The following is a 19136-nucleotide window of genomic DNA, read 5'->3' as shown; positions in this document are numbered from 1 at the left end:
TGATGGCTCTTTTAATTTATTATTAAAGCTAATAAACCGTTCAGGATTAATCGTCTGTGAGGAAGAAGCTGTCTGCTTTCCAGTTCTTTACAGATGAACGCATGTCGTTTAAGGAAGACAGTAGCGTGTATCAGTATTTATGATTTCTAGTTTGTAATTTAATAAAACCGTTTGGTTTTGAATTGGTAATATTTCTGGTTTTCAATGCGGATATTAAGTGTTTCAATTTAAGGGCTTATTTTAGTTTTAGCTGGAGTAGTAGATTATTTAGCAGCAAAAACATATAGTGAAATTCAGTAAATGTTTTTCTCTTACTAGTAAAACTTCTTGTTAATCCTGCCACTGCTTACTCGTAATCTTTGCTAGAAAAAAAATAATTTCATGTACACAAATGAAGTGGTTGAAGCAGGTAGAAGTTGAAATGATTTTCAGGGCACAATTCACAGGGACAACACATTCGATTGTGTTTGTATTGTTGTAAATGAGTTTGTATCTAAAGCAGTCTATGTGATGTGTATAGACGGTCTTGATTAGGAGTATTGAGAGAATAACTATGTAAAAGGAAATGGTGATTTGGTAGACAGGTTATAGCTCTACATAAAAAGTGTGATTGCTAAACAAGTCCTGTATCTCTAGGCATTTCTAATGACGTGAAAGATTTCTGTAAAGAGGTTGATTTATTTAAATGTAGCTCTTCTTTTCATTTACTTGCTCTTTCTGCACATTTCATGCTCATGTGTTTGAACATAGATTGCAGGATATGGCGGAGGTTAATTTTGATTTGTACCCAACATCTGGCTCTGGCAGGTGTGTGGTCTTGTCAGATTTGAAGGCTGTGCTTTCCAGATGTTGTTCTGTGCGATGTGGACTGGGTTGCATTTAGAATCCTTGAGGTTCAGTTGGTTTCAGTTTTTTTCTGTTTTTTTTTTTTTTTTGTTTAAGTTAGGCTGTGAGGAATGACTTTATCATTCACTTTACATGCACAACACCTAGACGCTTTATAACGTGCCACGATGAAATGCATCTTTTACAACACTGATGCTTGTTTCATAGATACATCTGCCCTGTTATGGCAGTTAAAATGGGCAGAGTTGTATTTTTATTCATTCAGTGATTAACGTAAAACAAAATAATTTAGCTTAAACAAAAAATTGGCTATAAAAGGATCACTTGGATGCCGTGTGAGTGTGTTTATTATATATATTCCTTAAAGATCGACCCTACAGCTTACTTCCACAATGTGGTATGCCACACACTGCACTTTAACTTCAACAGTTCAACACTGGACACTACACACTGCATTTATACATACTGGACTATACATACACACTGCATACTGGATTATACATACACACTGCATTTATACATACTGGACTATACATACACACTGCATACTGGACTATACATACACACTGCATTTATACATACTGGAGTATACATACACACTGCATTTATACATACTGGACTATACATACACACTGCATATTGGATTATACATACACACTGCATTTATACATAGTGGATTATACATAATTTTCTAGCTTTCCCTTACTCACAGTGCAATTCAGACTCCTTTTCATCTGACATTAAATGCTGCTGTGTATGATTTTGGTGTTTATAGCTAACTTTGTCATTTTTTGTCTCAACTCTTCATGGGTTTTAGAGCAGAACAGATTAAGGGCAAATGTGACTTTAATACAACTCCACAGTGAGCGTAAAATCGATGGGGATTGTGAACTGATTTGCTCAGGAATTGAGATTCCCCCCCCCCCCCCCAATTGACTATGTTAAATTAACATATAATTACAACGTCATCAAACAGACTATTGGAATTAGCTGTATTTGATTTGTTTATTTTGCAATAATTATGCACATGCAAGTTAAAAAAATACCAGCTTTTGTTGGTTGTCCTGTCAATTTCATTCAGTTTGATGGAAATGGGCAAATGTGTGTGTTTATGCCTTGAGGGTGAATATAAATGAACATTTTTTTTTTCTTTTTCTTTTTTTTCTCCCTCGTTTGACGTGCATTTCTCCACTATCATATTTTGCCTTTTTTAGGCAGGTTATTTATTTTTCTTGCTATTGGTGATGCTAAGTGCAAATGAAAAATTCCTGTGTTATTTATTTGTTTGTTTGTTTGTTTACCTATTTATTTATTTATTTATTTATTTCATATTTTAGATGAATATTTTTGTACGTAGACTATTCTTTGGAGTTCTCATTTTTGTGAATGCACATTAGACATGTTGTTGGAGGGGGGAGGAAAACGTTTACAGTTTACCGTGTGAGATTTATAATTTTATAATAAACGTTTATTCTAATTCTTTTGAGAAGGAAATCATGGAACACTAAAAGGCGGTGTAGCTGCATTGCATTGTCAAGGTGTTAATTGCAAAGTGCCGTTTCTTTTAATTATTGAATTAGATCACTCGCGCAGTAATGCTGCACTAATCGTTAATGCAGAAATAAATTTTGGATGTGGGTTATGTTTGGGTCACACGTGCCATTTAATGTAATTGCGGGCTGAAAATGAATGCCAGCTGATTTATATGGAGAGCATATTTATGGCACAGTTACAACAGGCTCTGTTGCTCATCTTCCACACTAAATCATTACAGCTGTTACAAACATGCATTTTTATATTTCAGTCAAACTATGATTTGGCTGTTTAAGAATCATAAAAATGAAATCATGCAAGTCATACAGATGGTCTGATGGTGTTATTATAAAACTCGTCCGTTATTATTATTATTATTATTATTATTATTATTATTATTATATAACCCCCCCCCCTTTTTTATTAGCAAATTTTAAAAATTTTGCCAAAATATAGCAAAAGTAATCAAATTAAATAAGAATATTATACAGTTTTATAAATAAATACAAATATTTTTAAAGTGTGAAATCAAATTGCAAAGTTTTATTTTTCACCTTCTATCATTACTTTGGATTGACATAGAGCTGGTTAATGTCAAGCAGATGCTCTTTTGAATCCTTTATTGTTCTAGCAGCGTCTTCTCTTATAGTATTCCTTTAAAAATCTATGTCGTGTATTTGTGTATATTCTCCTCATTTTTCTTTCTCCTCCACTATTTTTCTTCCTTTTAACCCTACATTTGACAATATATTCCTCTCTCAAGCCATGCCACACCTCGTTCTGCAGCATTGCCCTCGGCCACAAACATGGCTTGTTTATTTAGAAAGCAGCTTTTCACTTTATAGTGTAGATAAACCTCAGTATTGACCTACCTGGCCAAGCCCGGTATGGAACGTGGAGCGTGATAGTACTGTTTGTTCAGCTCTTTCGAGATGTTGCATCGTCTATTTATGGCTTTTGATTAAAATGAAATTGACTATTTGTGCTCCTGTTTCATGGACCTTATGTGGATATTAAATCTTCGTATTTTATTATCAGCAGCAGATCATCAGCCAATGTCGATAGAACAATTTCTGGAAGGATTTAGGAGTGTAAAAGAAAAAATAGACGGGAGCTATGAGCATTCGCATCATTTACAGCCGTAATGAGTAATCATTGTCTCATAACAAGCAGTCTCTTCATGGTAGTAATGCGTTTCATAGCGTTTTAACTTGCTTGAAATTTACGCCTGCCATGTTTACTGATAAAAGATTGTGTAGAAAAAATTATTTAACTCTATTCAAAATCTGAAATATTAATAAGTGTAACATTTGTGAGAGATGGAAAAAAAAAACGATCATACACTTGTTGTATTTGAGTTTTACACAATAATGAATTAAAGCTGTGGACATTAGAAATTATAGTGACGTATTTAGATAAACATTCTACAGTATTTTCCTCGCTTGCTTTTAGGATTTTGTGCTACTAAAGCTTTTTGTACACTGAACTCTAAATGAATTCTCTTGCCTTACCTCTAAACCTTATACACACTGCTCAGGTTCACTCACTAATGTCCTTCACCAAACTTCTAGGTAAAGTGGTTTATTATGGTGAGGTGTTTAATCTGCACTTTAAGTAACACCTGGGGAAAGTTTATCAGTAGGACAGGAGGATTTCCATGTGTTAGACTGTATAAAAATTACCTAATCAAATCCTCTAGACTGTAAACATATAAAGTAAAGGAAAATACAGTGTCACATCTTTGTCAGTCATTATGTTTAAACCATCCTGGATTATTGAATTTTTAAATTCTACAGTAAGCTGCTTTGTTTCAGTGTCCAGTCGCCTTTAGACCTGACAGAGATTCAGCAGGATTGATTTATTTAACAGATCTTGATTAGATATATTTTTGAGTGCTACGTGCCCATATGTTTCAGCTCCCACATCCATTATGTGATTTCATTAGTGCCATGGCGAAACTCTGGTTTCTGCCTTTTACGTAGATCTGAAGCCCAGTATTTTCTGTAACAAGCACTCCTCAGCTCTGTCCATCCCCCTCTTTTTTTGTTTTGTTTATATCTTTTTATCTTTCCTCATCTGGGTAGACTAAGGAGTGATTAACTATTATTATAGTCAAAATGCATAGCAAAGCATATTTTCTTTTTTTACTGTCTTCCTTTTCAGACTTATTATTTAGGCTTTTATTTAGCTTTTGTTCGTATGAATTACGGTATTAAAAATGGTGTTCCAGCTTCATTAAAATTCATTCAACCTAAGGCACTAAATACAATTCCTGGACACATGACTGATCCAGATTACTTCAATTTGTCATGGGTTAATCCGGCACAGTGACAACAAATCAGGGCTGGAACAGCCATATAGAATATGGGCGCAGACTGAAAATGTCCAGCTGTGACAAACGTGGCATCGTCTATAAGATACAGAATATGCAAGCATGAGGAATGGGTAAGGAAAGGTACCGTTTGTGCCAAAAAAAAAAAACGCATCGATGGAAACCAGACACTAATTATGTATTAATGTTCTGTGAAGTATCCATTGTTAAAGTGCTATACAAATAAATTGGAATTTAATTGTATATAGTGAAACATATTGCATATTGTAAAATTATTTCCTCCATTTTGCCCACCTGTAATGGCTGACTTTAAACACCAGTCCATACACACAAAGACAGAGGGACAAATAGCAGAGAAGAACCTTCACAAATAATTCACCACACTGTAGTAGTGATTTGGTGTTGTCAATTTCCACCCCTGAGTTTTTGCTGCCTGCTGCGATGGTGGCTGCTCCCTTTGCCTGTCTGTGTCTGGCTGTCTTTTTTTTTCATCCATCCCTCCATTAGCTGTGTCTGGTTCCACCTGTGTGATTGGAAGTTTGTGCTCAGTAAATCCGGTGTTTTAGGAGACTGGGGTCATGTAACAGGGATGAGATGGATAGAATATTGGTTGAGGTGCTTGTGACAAAGAGTTGGCAGGAGCACTGCTGAACATTTTCTGTGTGTGTGTATGTCTGTGTCTGTCTGTGTGTGTGTGTCTGTCTGTGTGTGTGTCTGTCTGTGAGTGTGTGTATCTGTGTGTGTTTCAGTACTGATGTTCCATGCTGATGACCAGCCATCTGTTAGCGCACTCTCAGACAACACAAACAAACAAACTGATAGAGATAAATGGCTAACACCATTACAATAGTTAGATCTACCTGCAATAAAAGCTGAACCTGGTTTAATCTTTCCTCTATACCTTAGAGATCAGTCATAGATGATGTATTTTTATTTTAAACAATACAGCTTGTTTAAAAAAAAAAACAGCTTGTTTAAAAAAAATAATAAAAATGTTAGGACATCAGTGTTAAGTTTACAGAAAAATGTTTATTGGTCAAATAAACTGCTTATCATTTTGTCTCTTATTATTCCTAATGCGTAGCCTTGGGCATTATTGCTATTAATAATATTAAGAAAATAAAATTGTAATAAATTGTCACAATACAAAGGGATAATGTGGATATAAGTTGCTGAATAGTTAGTTTTCTCTGAAGACTATTGCTGAGAAATTGTTCACAAGCTTGTATTTTATTTGTGATGTCATGTAACCGTCTTTAAGAATCGTGATAAGTCATCACATCACCCACCTCTACTGAGTTTACTTGATTTTTTGGCTAACCGTGTTTGATTGTTTAAACTGTCAGTGTGAACATATCACCATATGCAATCATATGGATTTAGGATCTCGTATCAGATACGTAATGACCTGCCAAAAAGCAGCATGCATCATTCTACATCCAGTCAAATTAATTCCTGTCTCTGACTCATTACTCTAATCATTAATATAGGTTGCACTTTAAAAATACAAAAAAAAAAAAAATACACAAATAGTTTTTATATTGTGAATACACTCACTATACATTTTTATCAGGAACCACTGCATATTCTTGTCATTAGCACAACACAATAAGTCCTACAGATACAGGTCTAGAGCTTCAGTTAATGTTCACATCAAATATCAGAATGAGGGGGAAAATGTGATCTCTGTCATATTGACTGTGGCACAGTTTGAGTAGTACAGAAACCACTGATTTGGTCTAGAGTTTACCCAGAATGGTACCAAAAACATCCTGTGATGAGGGAGATTGGAGAATGACCAGACTGGTCTGAACTGACAGCAAGTCTATAGTATCTCAAGTGTGTTTTCTTTACAACTTGGTGCAGAGAAAAGCCTCTCAGAACACACAGTACATCAGAACTTCAATTGGGCAGTTGAAGAAAGGAAAAGAGCTTCGTCCTCCCTCTGATCTTCAGCTGGTCCAGTTTGTGAGAGTCCATGCCCAGGATAACCTGAAATTTCTGTTCGGAACTTTTTTCCCTCACCACAGATGTAAAAAATGATCGAGTTCCTATATTCTTTCTTTCACCTCAAACCAATCTGGCCATTTTTCTCTGACCTCTTCTATCAACAAGGCATTTCCACCCACTGAACTGTCACTCTGAGGTTTTTTTTATTTATTTTATTTACCATTTTATTTCTACTCTAGCGACATTCACAGCTCACCAACTAAAGCTCTTGAACTGTATCTGAATGATTTTCTGCACTGTGCTGCTGCTGCCACATGATGGATAAATGCAGATCAGATAAACGCATGAATGTTCAGTTGTATATGTGTTCCTAATAAAATGGATCGTAATTGTAAATCGTAATGACAGTTTTCAGTCATGCAAGTAGTTATTTAATTGTATCATTACATTCGCTTATTTTAAAGCAAACGATTTAGAGAAATATATGCCTACTTTTCATATAAGTGATCCTAAAATGCCTTTTTTTTCTTCCTAAAGTAGAAATGAATTAAATATTTCACTTTAAATTTGCAGTACTAAGCAAATCGCGGATTTCTGTCGGTCAGCAACTCTCTGGTTGTCACCATCTTGCTCAATTAGAATTTTCAGTGTATAAAAATGTGCAAATGATTTTACAGCCAATTTGGTTGTTCTGCACACAGAAATTCACCTAATGCATAATAACACACTGTCTCTCTCTCTCTCTCTCTGTGTGTGTGTGTGTGTCTGTCTGTGCGTGCGCGTGTGTCCGTGTCCATGCGCGTGCGTGTGTGTGTTTGATTAGGAGCAAAGCTGCATGAATTTATATTCCATAGAGTAATATCTGTATGTCCATCTTTCTGTGTGTGTGTGTGTGTGTGTGTGTGTGTGTGTGTGTGTGTGTGTGTGTGTGTGTGTGTGTGTGTGTGTGACTTCACACACAAGCAAGTGAAGGAGAGAACAAGGATTTAATGTGCTGTATACTGTTATAGTGCTGCTCTATATTTCTCATACACTGCACTGACAGCTGTAAGACCTAAGATTGTGCATGTGTGCATCTCAATGCTTGCCTGTATGTCACACCCTGCTCGACACACACACACTAACCAGCTACACGCTGCAAACACGCACACTGAATACATACTAACATTGTTGGAATTACATACAGTCAATATTTTCATTTCAGACTAATTTTGGTAGTATTGACACAATTGCACACACGTATAGCTTGAATTGTTAACTGGACCTTTTAATGTAACAAATGAAAACATTTCATCAGTAAGTTCACCAACGTTCTATTGTTCTCTGTATGTGAGTGTGTTAATTTGTTGTGTGTAATGTTTTGCAGTTATGGAGTCTGGTGAGAGACTGCCATCGTCCACCCACTCCCAGCCATCCATCAGCTCCTCTGCCACACCTCCAGCTTCATCGCTAAACATAAACAACGATAGTGGTAAGACCATGACTAGTGTTTGCACACACTAACACACAGAAATCATAAGGCATGAGACTGTATAGTATGTTTGTGTTCCTGCAGCATTGAGCACACAGACTATTGGAAACGGCAAGCGCAGAAATGCTGTTTTAATGCAGAGTCCACACCTCATGCTGAGTCGTGTAGTTACATTAAAAAGCCTTGAAATTAATGGTGCATCCGGTAATGGTGTTGAAAATTTGCTGACTTTTTTTTTTCTTCAGCTGAAAATGGCACAGACTTCTGACACTTTTCTCAATTTGCTATGGCAAAACTTGCACATACTGTAGCCAGTGCAACCTGGAAAAAGACCACACATGATTTACACCATTTGTGTCTGATTTTTAACAGCCATTTCAAAGAGAGTTTGAAGCATCATCTTGTTGATCTGTTTCTCGTCTGTCCCTTATCGAGTGCATAGGAGCTCGGTTTCCTATGACCGGAAATAACTGCCTGGGAGTAATGCCAAGCGGACAGACTTTATTAGAAGGACTTGTAATCATATGTTCAACTTTGTGCAGGATTAAACTGACTACACAGTAAAGGTTGTTGGTTCGGAAAGTGAGATTTAAAATAAATGAATAAATAATCTGTTGTTTTAGATACAACACTTCAAAGCAGGAGAAGCAGGAGTGTGTATATAGAGTGGTTTTGTTGCTAATAGTTTAATTCATGTGCTGGAAACCTGAGCCCTGAGCACATATGACAAAGCTGAATGAATCTGAGTGCATGCCCACATTTTCCAAACACAAAGGGCATATGAGCCAGGGCAGGGCAAATATGAGCCTGCACAGGTTTTGTATAAGAGCAAAGCAAATCTGTCAGAAACAGGATTGATTTTTCTACACAACCTGCACATGAAATAAAATAACAGCGTTAGCATTGCGCTCTGTTAATGATGTGTGTGCTATTATGGCAGAGAGAAGGCCTCTAGCAGCCCTGGCAAACACATTTCTGACAGTTTGGTTGCAAAAGGAGAAGCTGCCGCTTTAATGAATGATAACAATTAAAAAGCCTCTCTTTCTGCTGACAACCTTTAGCTCCAACATGGAGAGAGAGAGAGAGAGAGAGAGAGAGAGAGTCAACGAGGCAAGCTGCTTTCTTCTCCTCAGCAATCGTATAGTGGGTCGGCGAGCGCTATTGCATATATGTATTTGAATTTATTGTTTGATTTCCCAGGTTAAAAAACATCATGCAAATTCTAAGATTTATGACATTTATTCATGATAAGAACAGAAAGAAGCTGTCTTTCCAAGCATCTCTGTGCATACACATCAAATGTGTGTGGGAGATAAAAATTTCTTCACCCAGGCAGGGTGGTGATTAAAGCCGACAGTTCACTGACACCTCTGAAGTCAGACCAGAAAAAATAACGGAGACTGCTACTCATTTATATAGTGGGTGCTTCCCTAAGGAGCACATTATAGAGGAATTGTACATTTGCTGAAGATAATATGTGTTGGCTATGTGTCCTTTTGTTATTAATATATACTCAGTTGCTATCAAGTTCCTTCCCAGTCGCTTTTTTCTCATAAAAAGCGTCAGCACTTAATAAAAGGTTGTTGAACCTGTAAGAATTCATTCTGATTACATCCAGACAGGCATCCATTATTATCCCTGTGTGTTGTGTGGATTAGCTTATTAAAAGTAGTTAGAAGATAAAAACGATCAAAAATCGACCGTCTTCTGATGGCGAGGTCGCCCACATGATAAAAGACGAATGTGTCGATGGATTCTATATGACGGAGACAAATTACACTCTCCATTTACTGGAGATGCTGCATTGTTGGAACACGGAGCGTTATGCGCAGTCTTGTAGGTGGGACTTACACTGGAATTTAATTGTTCTGAGGCTGGGGATAATGATGCCATTAATATTAAAAAGGTATTTACTGATGTCATTGTGGCATGCTGAGGAGACTGTGGAGAGGAGGAGATGGATGTTGGGCTCCTCTGCATTCTCATCTCTGCATCTACTCTGCTACAGACATCAAGATCCTTAGAGAGCTGGCTGATAAATATGCACCTCATCAGAATGAGTATGAAAAGGGGATATTTTCCTGGTGTTTTTTGTAACCTGGCATGAAGGCAGCTGAGCGCAAGGAGTCTTTGTTTTATTTCTTCTGTACAGATTTTTTTATTCTATCAGCTTTTGCTTGTCTGTGCAATAAAACTGTGGATTACACACACGTTTGCATTTAAAGTAATTATACTTTATGACAAATTACTTTTTAAATATACACTATATGGTCAAAAGTTTGTGAACATCCATGCATGCTGGGTGAACATTATTCCAGACTGTTCGTTCTTTGCCGTTATTCAGCCACAAGAGTTTAGTAAGGTTGTGTTGGATGGCGAGTGAGCGGGCCTGATGTGATGCCACTGTTCCAGTTCATCCCAGACCTGTTCAGTGAGTTTTGAGGTTGAAGCTCTGTGTTTTACTAGCATTCTTCCACTCCAACCTTGTGTACAGGGGCATTGTCATGCTGGAACATATTTGGGCCCTTTAGTTCCAGTAAAATCAAAGTCCAATATTATAGCATACAAACACATTCTCGACAATTATGGCAGGCTACGAAGTTTAGGATGTCTGGACCATAGGGTTGCAAAGGGGCGGAAAGTGTCCGGTAAATTTCCGGAAACTTTCCACGGGAACTTAATATGGGGAATTTTGGAAATATTCCAAATTGGAAACTTTACGGGAATTTATGGGAATTTACAAGAATTTATGGGAATTTACAGGAATTTATGGGAATTATTTTGAAATATAGGGAAATGTATATAAACTATATCATATACAAACATAAATAAACATTTTGTTTGGTGATAAGCAGACCTGCATGCAAGGTAATACAAATTTTGAAAATGACATCTTGACTGATTTAATTGTAAATAGAACTTTGATTATTTCATTGAGTAACACAAAAGCATAATAAACATTATTATGCTTGTAATCAACATAATAAACTTAATAATTGTAATAAACATTATTTTATAGAGGATTTTTTAATTTCGGGGGGGTGCGGGGGAGTGGGGGAGGGTCATCAAAGTATCTGTGCATGTGGTAACACTCCTAATTTACTGCTTATTAAGAGTTAGTAAGGTAGTTATTAAGTTTAGGTATTGGGTACAATTAAGAATGTAGAATAAGGTCATGCAGAATAAGGCATTAATATGTGCTTAATAAGTACTAATAAAAAGCCAATATTCTATTAATATTCATGCTAATAAGCAACTAGTTAAATGATCCTAAAATAAAGTGTTACTGTGCATGTTATGGAAGAATGCAAGTACCTGCAGAGGGTGTGACCTCAATGGCCCTCCAGTAAGCAGTGTGCTGTGTGCACGTGGCCGAGGAATGCAGGGTACAAATTCAACTTAAACTGCATTAAATCTTGTTGTTTTAAACACAATTATGCTGCAAGGTTTTTTTTTTAAACTACATTTAAGTTCCTTGTTATAGTCAACTCTGCATTTTTTAAAAATTCCCAGTTTATTTCCATATATTCTCGTTAATTCGCATATATTCCCGTTAATTCCTATATATTTCCGTTAATTCCCATGGAAAGTTTACAGCCTTGAAAATTCCCAGATTTTTGCAACCCTACTTGTCCAGTAGAATGATTAAAAAATTGTGTGGGGCAGTGTTGGCTCAAGTGTTCAAAGCATGGGTTGTTGATCGGGGGTTCAAGCCTCAGCACTGCCAAACTGCCACCGTTGGGCCCTTGAGCAAGGCCCTTAATCCTCTCTGTTCCAGGGTTTCTGTATCATGACTGACCCTGTGCTCTGACCCCAACTTCCAAAGTTGGGATATGCGAAGAAAGAATTTGACTCTGTCAAATTTACATGTGACACAAAGGCTTCTAATCTAAATTGTGTAAATAATGAAATAAATGGTTGCATTCTGTTCTGCTGGATTCTCTTATGCCAAGTCTTTCCTCATCTACTGTACAGAACTGTGTTTGCTTGCCTGAGAATGTCAATTGTCATTTCACATAGCACTCAAACCCTCTCTCGCAAAACTGTCAGTTTTTTATGCATACAGACAATTCTAGTATGCTGCTTGTTTAGAATACATACATTTTTTTCATCCCTACTGGTTATTCATGCGTTACTTTTTTATTTATTTTTTAGTACGGTTTATTCTGTGCACTTCAGTCTTTGTGCCTATTTGACTGATTAAACACTTGTTATAAGAGTGATTAGTATGTTGATCAATTAATCCAGGTAGTGCAAAATGAAAAGCAATTAATAAAAGTCCACACATTGTTTTAGGTATTCTTTATTTAATGCTGTCTTTATCTAGAATCTACAATGTCCTCTGTCTCTTGTTCTTCTTTGTTCTCTCTCTGCAGGACATCTGTTTCAGCTTGTTAGTGATCCCGGTTTTAGAGCGTCTTTCCCCATGTTGAGCCATCCAGCATTCAGGCTGTATGCTCCTCTATCTGGATGCTCAGATTTCAGAGGCCTGGGGATTTTGGGATTGCAGGGAGGCTTAACGACTCACCCACATCTTGGAGCATTTCCAGGTATAGTGCCATACAATTGAGTGAAAACGGTTGCATATGCTGAGGACTAATGAATTTTTTTTTTTTTGGCTGAGTTAGCCAAATATTTTATGATGAACTATTAGTGTACAATTTTAAAAGACCTGCTGTCCGTGGCTCTCATTTGTAATATCAGATAGAAATTTCTTTGCTAGCTTCCAAATTATAGTAAATATACAAAACTAAATCTTTGCTGTTCTTGCTGACATACGTCGTCATAGGTCTTATGCACTGCCTTTCACAAATCTGAACAGGGTCAAGAGAAAACTTTGATAATTTTTTCTTTTTATATCCCAGATATAAGTATAGTTCAACTTCAGCTAAACTTTTCCTGTGTAGGCAACTGGAATGATTTTTATTGAAAAGCCACGAGGCAGTCATTGTTTTATCTTTATCTCTTCCCTTCCATATTTCTTTTTGTTAACTGTGTAGCTGTGGCACATAGTCCATATGCATCACCTTTACTTTACTTTCCATCAGGCCAGAGATGTGTGTTCAAGGCTTGAGATTTATAGCACGCTAACATGCTGGGGTCAAAGCAATTTTTTTGACCTCACCTTGCACACAACTGCAAACTTTTCTAAATGTGATATGCTGTGCTTTCTCCTGTATTGGGGGGAATAAATATTGCTCCTGTATGTTGCTGTGAAATATTGAGATCCTGTACAATTTAGGGGTCACTAAAATTAGTTTGGAATCCATTGGATTGGGTTTTGTTCTGCTTTAACGGTCCTTTTGAGATTTTTAAGGTATTGCTCGTTTTTTGTGGATGGCTAAGAAAGTAGTTTTCACAGCTGGGTAGCATTTTGATGGCTGTGACTGTTTAGATATGAAGAGATTTTTCTGTTTCACATTTACAATACTCAAAAAGGAATGGCCAACAACAAAAGTATTTGGAATGTGCAGGTTGTGTGTCTAGGTTAATGAATAGTCTGTTCTATATATTTACTTAGTTAGAATTTTTCCTCTACTCTATTTAGACTGGTGGCGGCCGTCTGATGCTCAACTCCATGGAGCTGCTGCGCTCTTTCCTCCTTTCCTGGGCTTGCCTCCTCTATTCACACCTCCATCACTGAGCCAATCACTCACTACCAAGAAGAACACACGTGGCTCTGCTAAAGGTAACCTGGTACTTGGGCATTACTATCTCAATATTATTTGTCCTTTTTTTATATATAGTAAGATGTGTACATTTTATGCAGCTTTGCCTGTGCCAGTTACAGCGACAGAACTTTTAGCATTGAGCATGCTTATAAATCCCCTCCAGTCCAAGCATGTTATAAAATAAATGACACTGCCACCAGTTGTAAAATGCTTCTGTCGGGGTATCTAGAGTTGTATTCATTGCTGCTGTTGTAAGCGTTAATAGTTTTTAAGCTGTTTTAACCCCTAAAGCAAAACATGATGTTGGTTTGTAGTTGTGCTAAATCTGAAGTGCTTATACCGTGTATTACCTCTAGTACAATGAAGGCTAGAGGTAATACAGGCTAGAGTTAATATGCAGTGTATTATATGTAATGTAATCCATGTGTGCATTTGTCTATTATAAAGGGTTGAATGGTGCAGTCAGTGGCAATGGCAAAGCCAAATCTGCTTCCTCTGGAGCAAGCTCTACCTCCTCCTCACCCTCACCAGCTTATACAACCTCTGAACACACCAGCACACTCAAATCAGGTCTGAAACCTCAAAATAAGACCACCATATCCAACCTCAACCACTGCAAAACTGATCAGTCAGCCTCCAATCCTCCAAACTGGAGCAGGAAGCAGAAGATCAAGGAGGATCAAGTCCAAGAGAAAGCCAGCCACAAAACAAAAGAGGTATCATTTGACATTTAAAAGCTGTCAGTCTCCGGAATAAGAATGTGATATTAAGCCAAATCGATTGTGTTTGCTGATTATACTCAATCATGTGTGCACTGTGTATATAAAATTCTATTTTGTTACCACAGCATCAGAGTGGTGCTCTGGGTACTGTTCTGATTTGGGTTTCATGGTCAGTAAAATCTGCAAGTAGTTCTATTTATGGAATAGAATTCTGACAGGTTTGCTGGAAGCATGGTTCAGATTGATGGATGAGATACATGCGTGTATGGAAAGGGAGAAAATGAGTCGTGCATGCGTGTGGACAATATGATATGATATGTCACTTCTCTCCATGACAGAAACTCTCTATGACTATGGCAGAGATATCTAGCAACAGTGATAGCCAATCAGGATCCAGTTCTGACAGCTCCAGTGACACACTTAGCAGTTTGGGCTCTGTCGATCTGGAGAATGAAGATGATGATGAGGATCTGAGTGCATGCAGCATAGACTCAGACTCCCAGAGACGACACAGAGTGAGCAGGAAGGTCAAGGTGTGTCATCCAAGCTACCGCTGCATAATGGTCCGTAAATTGGATACATTGATAAATGTAAATGTTTAGTTTTTTTTTTTTTTTTTGGTCAATAAATGTGAGGTAGGTTTCTGGTTTTTATTTTTATTTATTTATTTATTTATTTATTTATTTATTTATAGATCTTATGTGGAATTTACAACAGTCACTACAAATAAGCAACACTTATGCATAGTGTAAAGAGACCTTCTGTGGAAACCACTGTGTGGATCACTTCCATTCTAGAGTAGAATCAGAATCCGAAAGAATCAGAAGGAGCTTTATTGCCAAATATGCTTGCGCATCCAAGGAATTTGTTTGTGTCATAGGCTTCCAGTACACAGACAATAAAAATATGATGAGAATTAAAAAAAAAATATATACAAAAATACACATATGTAAATAGAAATAGTCCAAAAAAAATAAATAAATAAATAGAAAAATACATTGTATGTACAGTTGTGCTATAGATGATAGAATGGAATAGAATAGAATAGAATAGAATAGAATCAGATGGAGTTGGTAACAAATAAATATTAGATTATTGCACATTGTTATTGCGTAATGGGGGAACATTTAACTGTTCATGAGGTAGATTTGCTGTGGGAAGAAACCGTTCTTGTGCCTTGTTATGCTGGTATTTGGGGCTCTGTAGCACCGGCCAGATCCAGAGTTATTTTCCGAGCCCTTTCCCTCACTCTGGATATATACGGTTCTTGAAGGGTGGGTAGGGGAACACCAATAATCCTTTCAGCAGTCCGAACCATTCTCTGTAGTCTTCTGATGTCTGATTTTGTAGCTGAGCCAAACCAGACAGTTATTGATGTGCACAGAACAGACTCGATGACGGCTGAGCAGAACTGTTCCAGCAGCTCCTGTAGCAGGTTAAACGTCCTCAACTGGCTAAGGAGGTACATCCTCTGTTGGGCCTTTTTTACAATGGTGTTGATGTAAGTGTCCCAGTTCAGGTCCTGGGAGATGGTAGAGCACAGGAACTTGAGCCACAGTGCTGTCCATGATGGTGAGTATGGGGAGTGCACACATCTCCCACTGTTTTTGAGGGTATTGAGCTCCAAGTTGTTGTGACAGTACCAGACAGCCAGCTCTTAAACCTCCTGTCTGTATTCAGACTCGTCTCTGTCCTTGATGAGGCTGATGACTGTAGTGTTTGCCGCAAACTTCAGGAGCTTGACAGAGGGGCCGTTAGGTTTACAGTTGTTGGTGTACAGGGAGAAGAGCAGAGCAGAGAGAACACAACCTTGAGGGCCGCCAGTGTTGGTGGAGCGGCTGTTTGATATGGATTTCCCCACTCTCAATGGCTCCTGCCTATCTGTTAGAAAGTTGTAGTACTGTTCCATTAACTGACATTAGTTAACATGAACAACAACATGAAAAAAGTTAATATTAATAATTACAATAATACACTATAAATACAATTAAAATAGATTTTTAGTCTCATAGATTTTAATAAACCATGTAAGCAGTGTTCATATAGTGAGGCAGTTTAGCCTACAAAGGCCTGTATGAAGTTTAATGGAGCAAGTTTGCCTTAAGTGCCAAATATAAGAACTGAGGCAAGTTCCAGTATTTATACCTGGACATCAGTATTAAATAAGTTATTTTTAACTTCAGAATCAGAAATCAGAATCAGAAACTTGCATTTTCTCTTGGATTTTAATAAACAGTAGTCAAGTAGTATATTATTAAAAGTAGAATCATACTTCACTCAATACATGGATTAATGTACTTCTGGTTTAGTCATTCATAATAACTAATGCAACAAAAATATATAAAGTATATTTGTATTTACTCCTATCTCCATATTTGAGTAATAATCATTACATTCAGTGCTGTAGCTGCAGCTTCTACGATCACAAAATTAAATTAGGATTTTGAATACAAATTGCGATTTCTCTAGCACTGGAAAGAATAGATTACAAATGCTTTTCTAATTTCTCATATATCCAATGGAACCATGGAGCCATGCTTTTACAATTCTGCCAGCCACAGAGTTGGTGTGAAATAGATGCATCAGGTAAAACAAAAACACACCTGTTCTTTGTTTTAATTGGCCTTTAGGTGATTTAGATCAGTTTAAGATGTGTTTGTGTTTCTGTATGCATGTACAATACTGTGCAAACGTTGTCTGCAGATGTGAGAAAATGCTGCAAAGTAAGAATGCTTTCAAAAATGTGTTAATATTTTATTTTTATTAATTTACCAAAATGGACAGTAAATGAACAGAAGAGAAATCCAAATCAAATCAATATTTGGTGTGACCACCCTTTGCCTGCAAAACAGCATCAATTCCTCTAGTTCCACTTTCAGACAATTTCTGAAGGAACTCTGCCGATAGGTTGTTCAAAACATCGCACAGAACTAACCACAGAAAATTATCTATAAATCCTATCTATATCTACCTATATAAGAAAAATATCTTCAGTCCAGAGCAGCTCTTGACATTTTTCTGCACCCTAGTTTATATGTTTCATGCATAGTTGAGTTGCTTATCATCGTTTCCATGTAAGAGGTCTAACTTTTTTGTCCCCAGTTATATAAAGACATCTTGGGACAATACCCACTGGTTTCTGCCAGTTCTTTGCTGATGGCACTGCTGGACATCATCTGATGTTGAAGTGATGTAAAGCATGATGTGTCTGTCATCTGCTTCATTTATTTCCTTGCTCGACCACTTCGTCTACTCTCCTCACACCGCCCTTTTCTTTGTGCTTCCTCGCCAGTACATCAGTACAAACCCCAGTCTGCTTTGAAATCCTTGCCTGTGAGAGACATTGCTAAAGCAGTATAACTATACTTTGTGTCTTGTTGCTGTGCTCAGTCTTGCCATGACCTAAACTGTCTTCCACAACCTCACTACCTTAGTAGCCGAGTTTGGCTCTTCTTTACCCAGTTTTAAGCCTCCTACACAGCTGATTCTGTTTCAGTTAATATTTTTGTTTCAACCTACATATGAAATTGAATATCATTAGCACTTTAATCATTCACCTGTCTCTGATCCTATACAATCCCTGACTTTGTGCAAGTGTAAGAATTGATGCTGGTTTGAAGCCAAAGTGTAGTCATAACAAATATTATATATTTGTATAATACATTAGATATTTCTTCTGTTCACTCACTTTGCAAGTTGATAAAAAATAAATAAATAAATAAACAATTCAAATATGCATAATAAACTTTTGCACAGTTCTGTAGACTCGTTGTTGTTTTTGAGACAACAATTGTATTAACTGGGTGGATCTTGTGTGACCCATTCTTGTCTTCTTCCGATCAGGACTCCTCACAGATGGACCAAGCTACTTGCTGCTTTTCTAGTAGACGGGATATGTGCTCTATGGACCTAACACAATCCCAGGCATCTCCATTACTCTTCCGCAATTCAGAAGCCAGAGAAGAGCAAAGCAAACTCACCAGTGTCATCCAGACAACAGGCAGCACCAAGGCTTTCTCTGTTTCTTCACAACCCAACCAAGATACCGTGTCCAAACCTTTGTGTCTCACCTTGTCTCCCAAACCTTCCTCACAATCATCTTCTCCGAAAACAGTCTCGATGACCTCATCTCCAAAGCATTGCTCTCTCTCTGCATCTCCAAAACCACTCTCTCAAGCACGGTGTCCAAAGACAGCATCTCTCTCCTCCTCTCCCTCATCCATAACAACAGCCAGGAATGCTCCAGACGAGTCTCTCCTTAACATCAGTGACTTCAATCAGCACAAGCCGGTAACAGTCTGCCTCACACCACTTTACACTTGTATCCATCTCATTTTGACATTTTAGCACTATTTTGAAGATTAGAATCATCATATACATTTTTTGCTTAAGAGTCACTTGGTTTGTGCTGCATTGAAAAGTGTAAGTACATGTTTTTGAGACAAATGTGGTTCATGCAGACATGCAGTCTGCTGTAATGTAACACATCCAGAGAAGGATGTGAGGGGCAAGTGGAAGATGACCTCAGGTATATGGGAAATTGTTTGGTTCTCGGGTGAAAAAAAACTTTTTGTAAGAATTCGGTGTAGTTGTTCCAGTCTGGCAGTGGG

At 37.3% G+C, this 19136-nt stretch overlaps 1 protein-coding gene across 9 annotated transcripts in view; it reads left to right on the top strand.

Annotated features, from left to right (window-relative positions):
- LOC132850263 (bromodomain adjacent to zinc finger domain protein 2B) overlaps nt 1-19136 on the top strand; it is a 51970-nt gene that overhangs the window by 12643 nt on the left and 20191 nt on the right. For 8 of the 9 annotated variants that reach the window (XM_060876659.1, XM_060876662.1, XM_060876658.1 and 5 more), the window contains exons 2-7: nt 8028-8132; nt 12509-12682; nt 13681-13821; nt 14252-14520; nt 14865-15059; nt 18370-18816. In XM_060876659.1, the coding sequence (XP_060732642.1) occupies nt 8030-8132; nt 12509-12682; nt 13681-13821; nt 14252-14520; nt 14865-15059; nt 18370-18816 (1329 nt within the window). In that variant the 5' untranslated portion in view covers nt 8028-8029. The remainder of the gene's footprint in view (nt 1-8027; nt 8133-12508; nt 12683-13680; nt 13822-14251; nt 14521-14864; nt 15060-18369; nt 18817-19136) is intronic. The other variant, XM_060876661.1, reaches the window with a different exon arrangement.

The sequence above is a fragment of the Tachysurus vachellii genome, chromosome 8, assembly GCF_030014155.1.
Source record: "Tachysurus vachellii isolate PV-2020 chromosome 8, HZAU_Pvac_v1, whole genome shotgun sequence".
Classification (NCBI taxonomy): Eukaryota; Metazoa; Chordata; class Actinopteri; order Siluriformes; family Bagridae; genus Tachysurus; species Tachysurus vachellii.
Note: the sequence above shows the minus strand (reverse complement) of the source record. Positions and strands in the feature narration are given on the sequence as shown.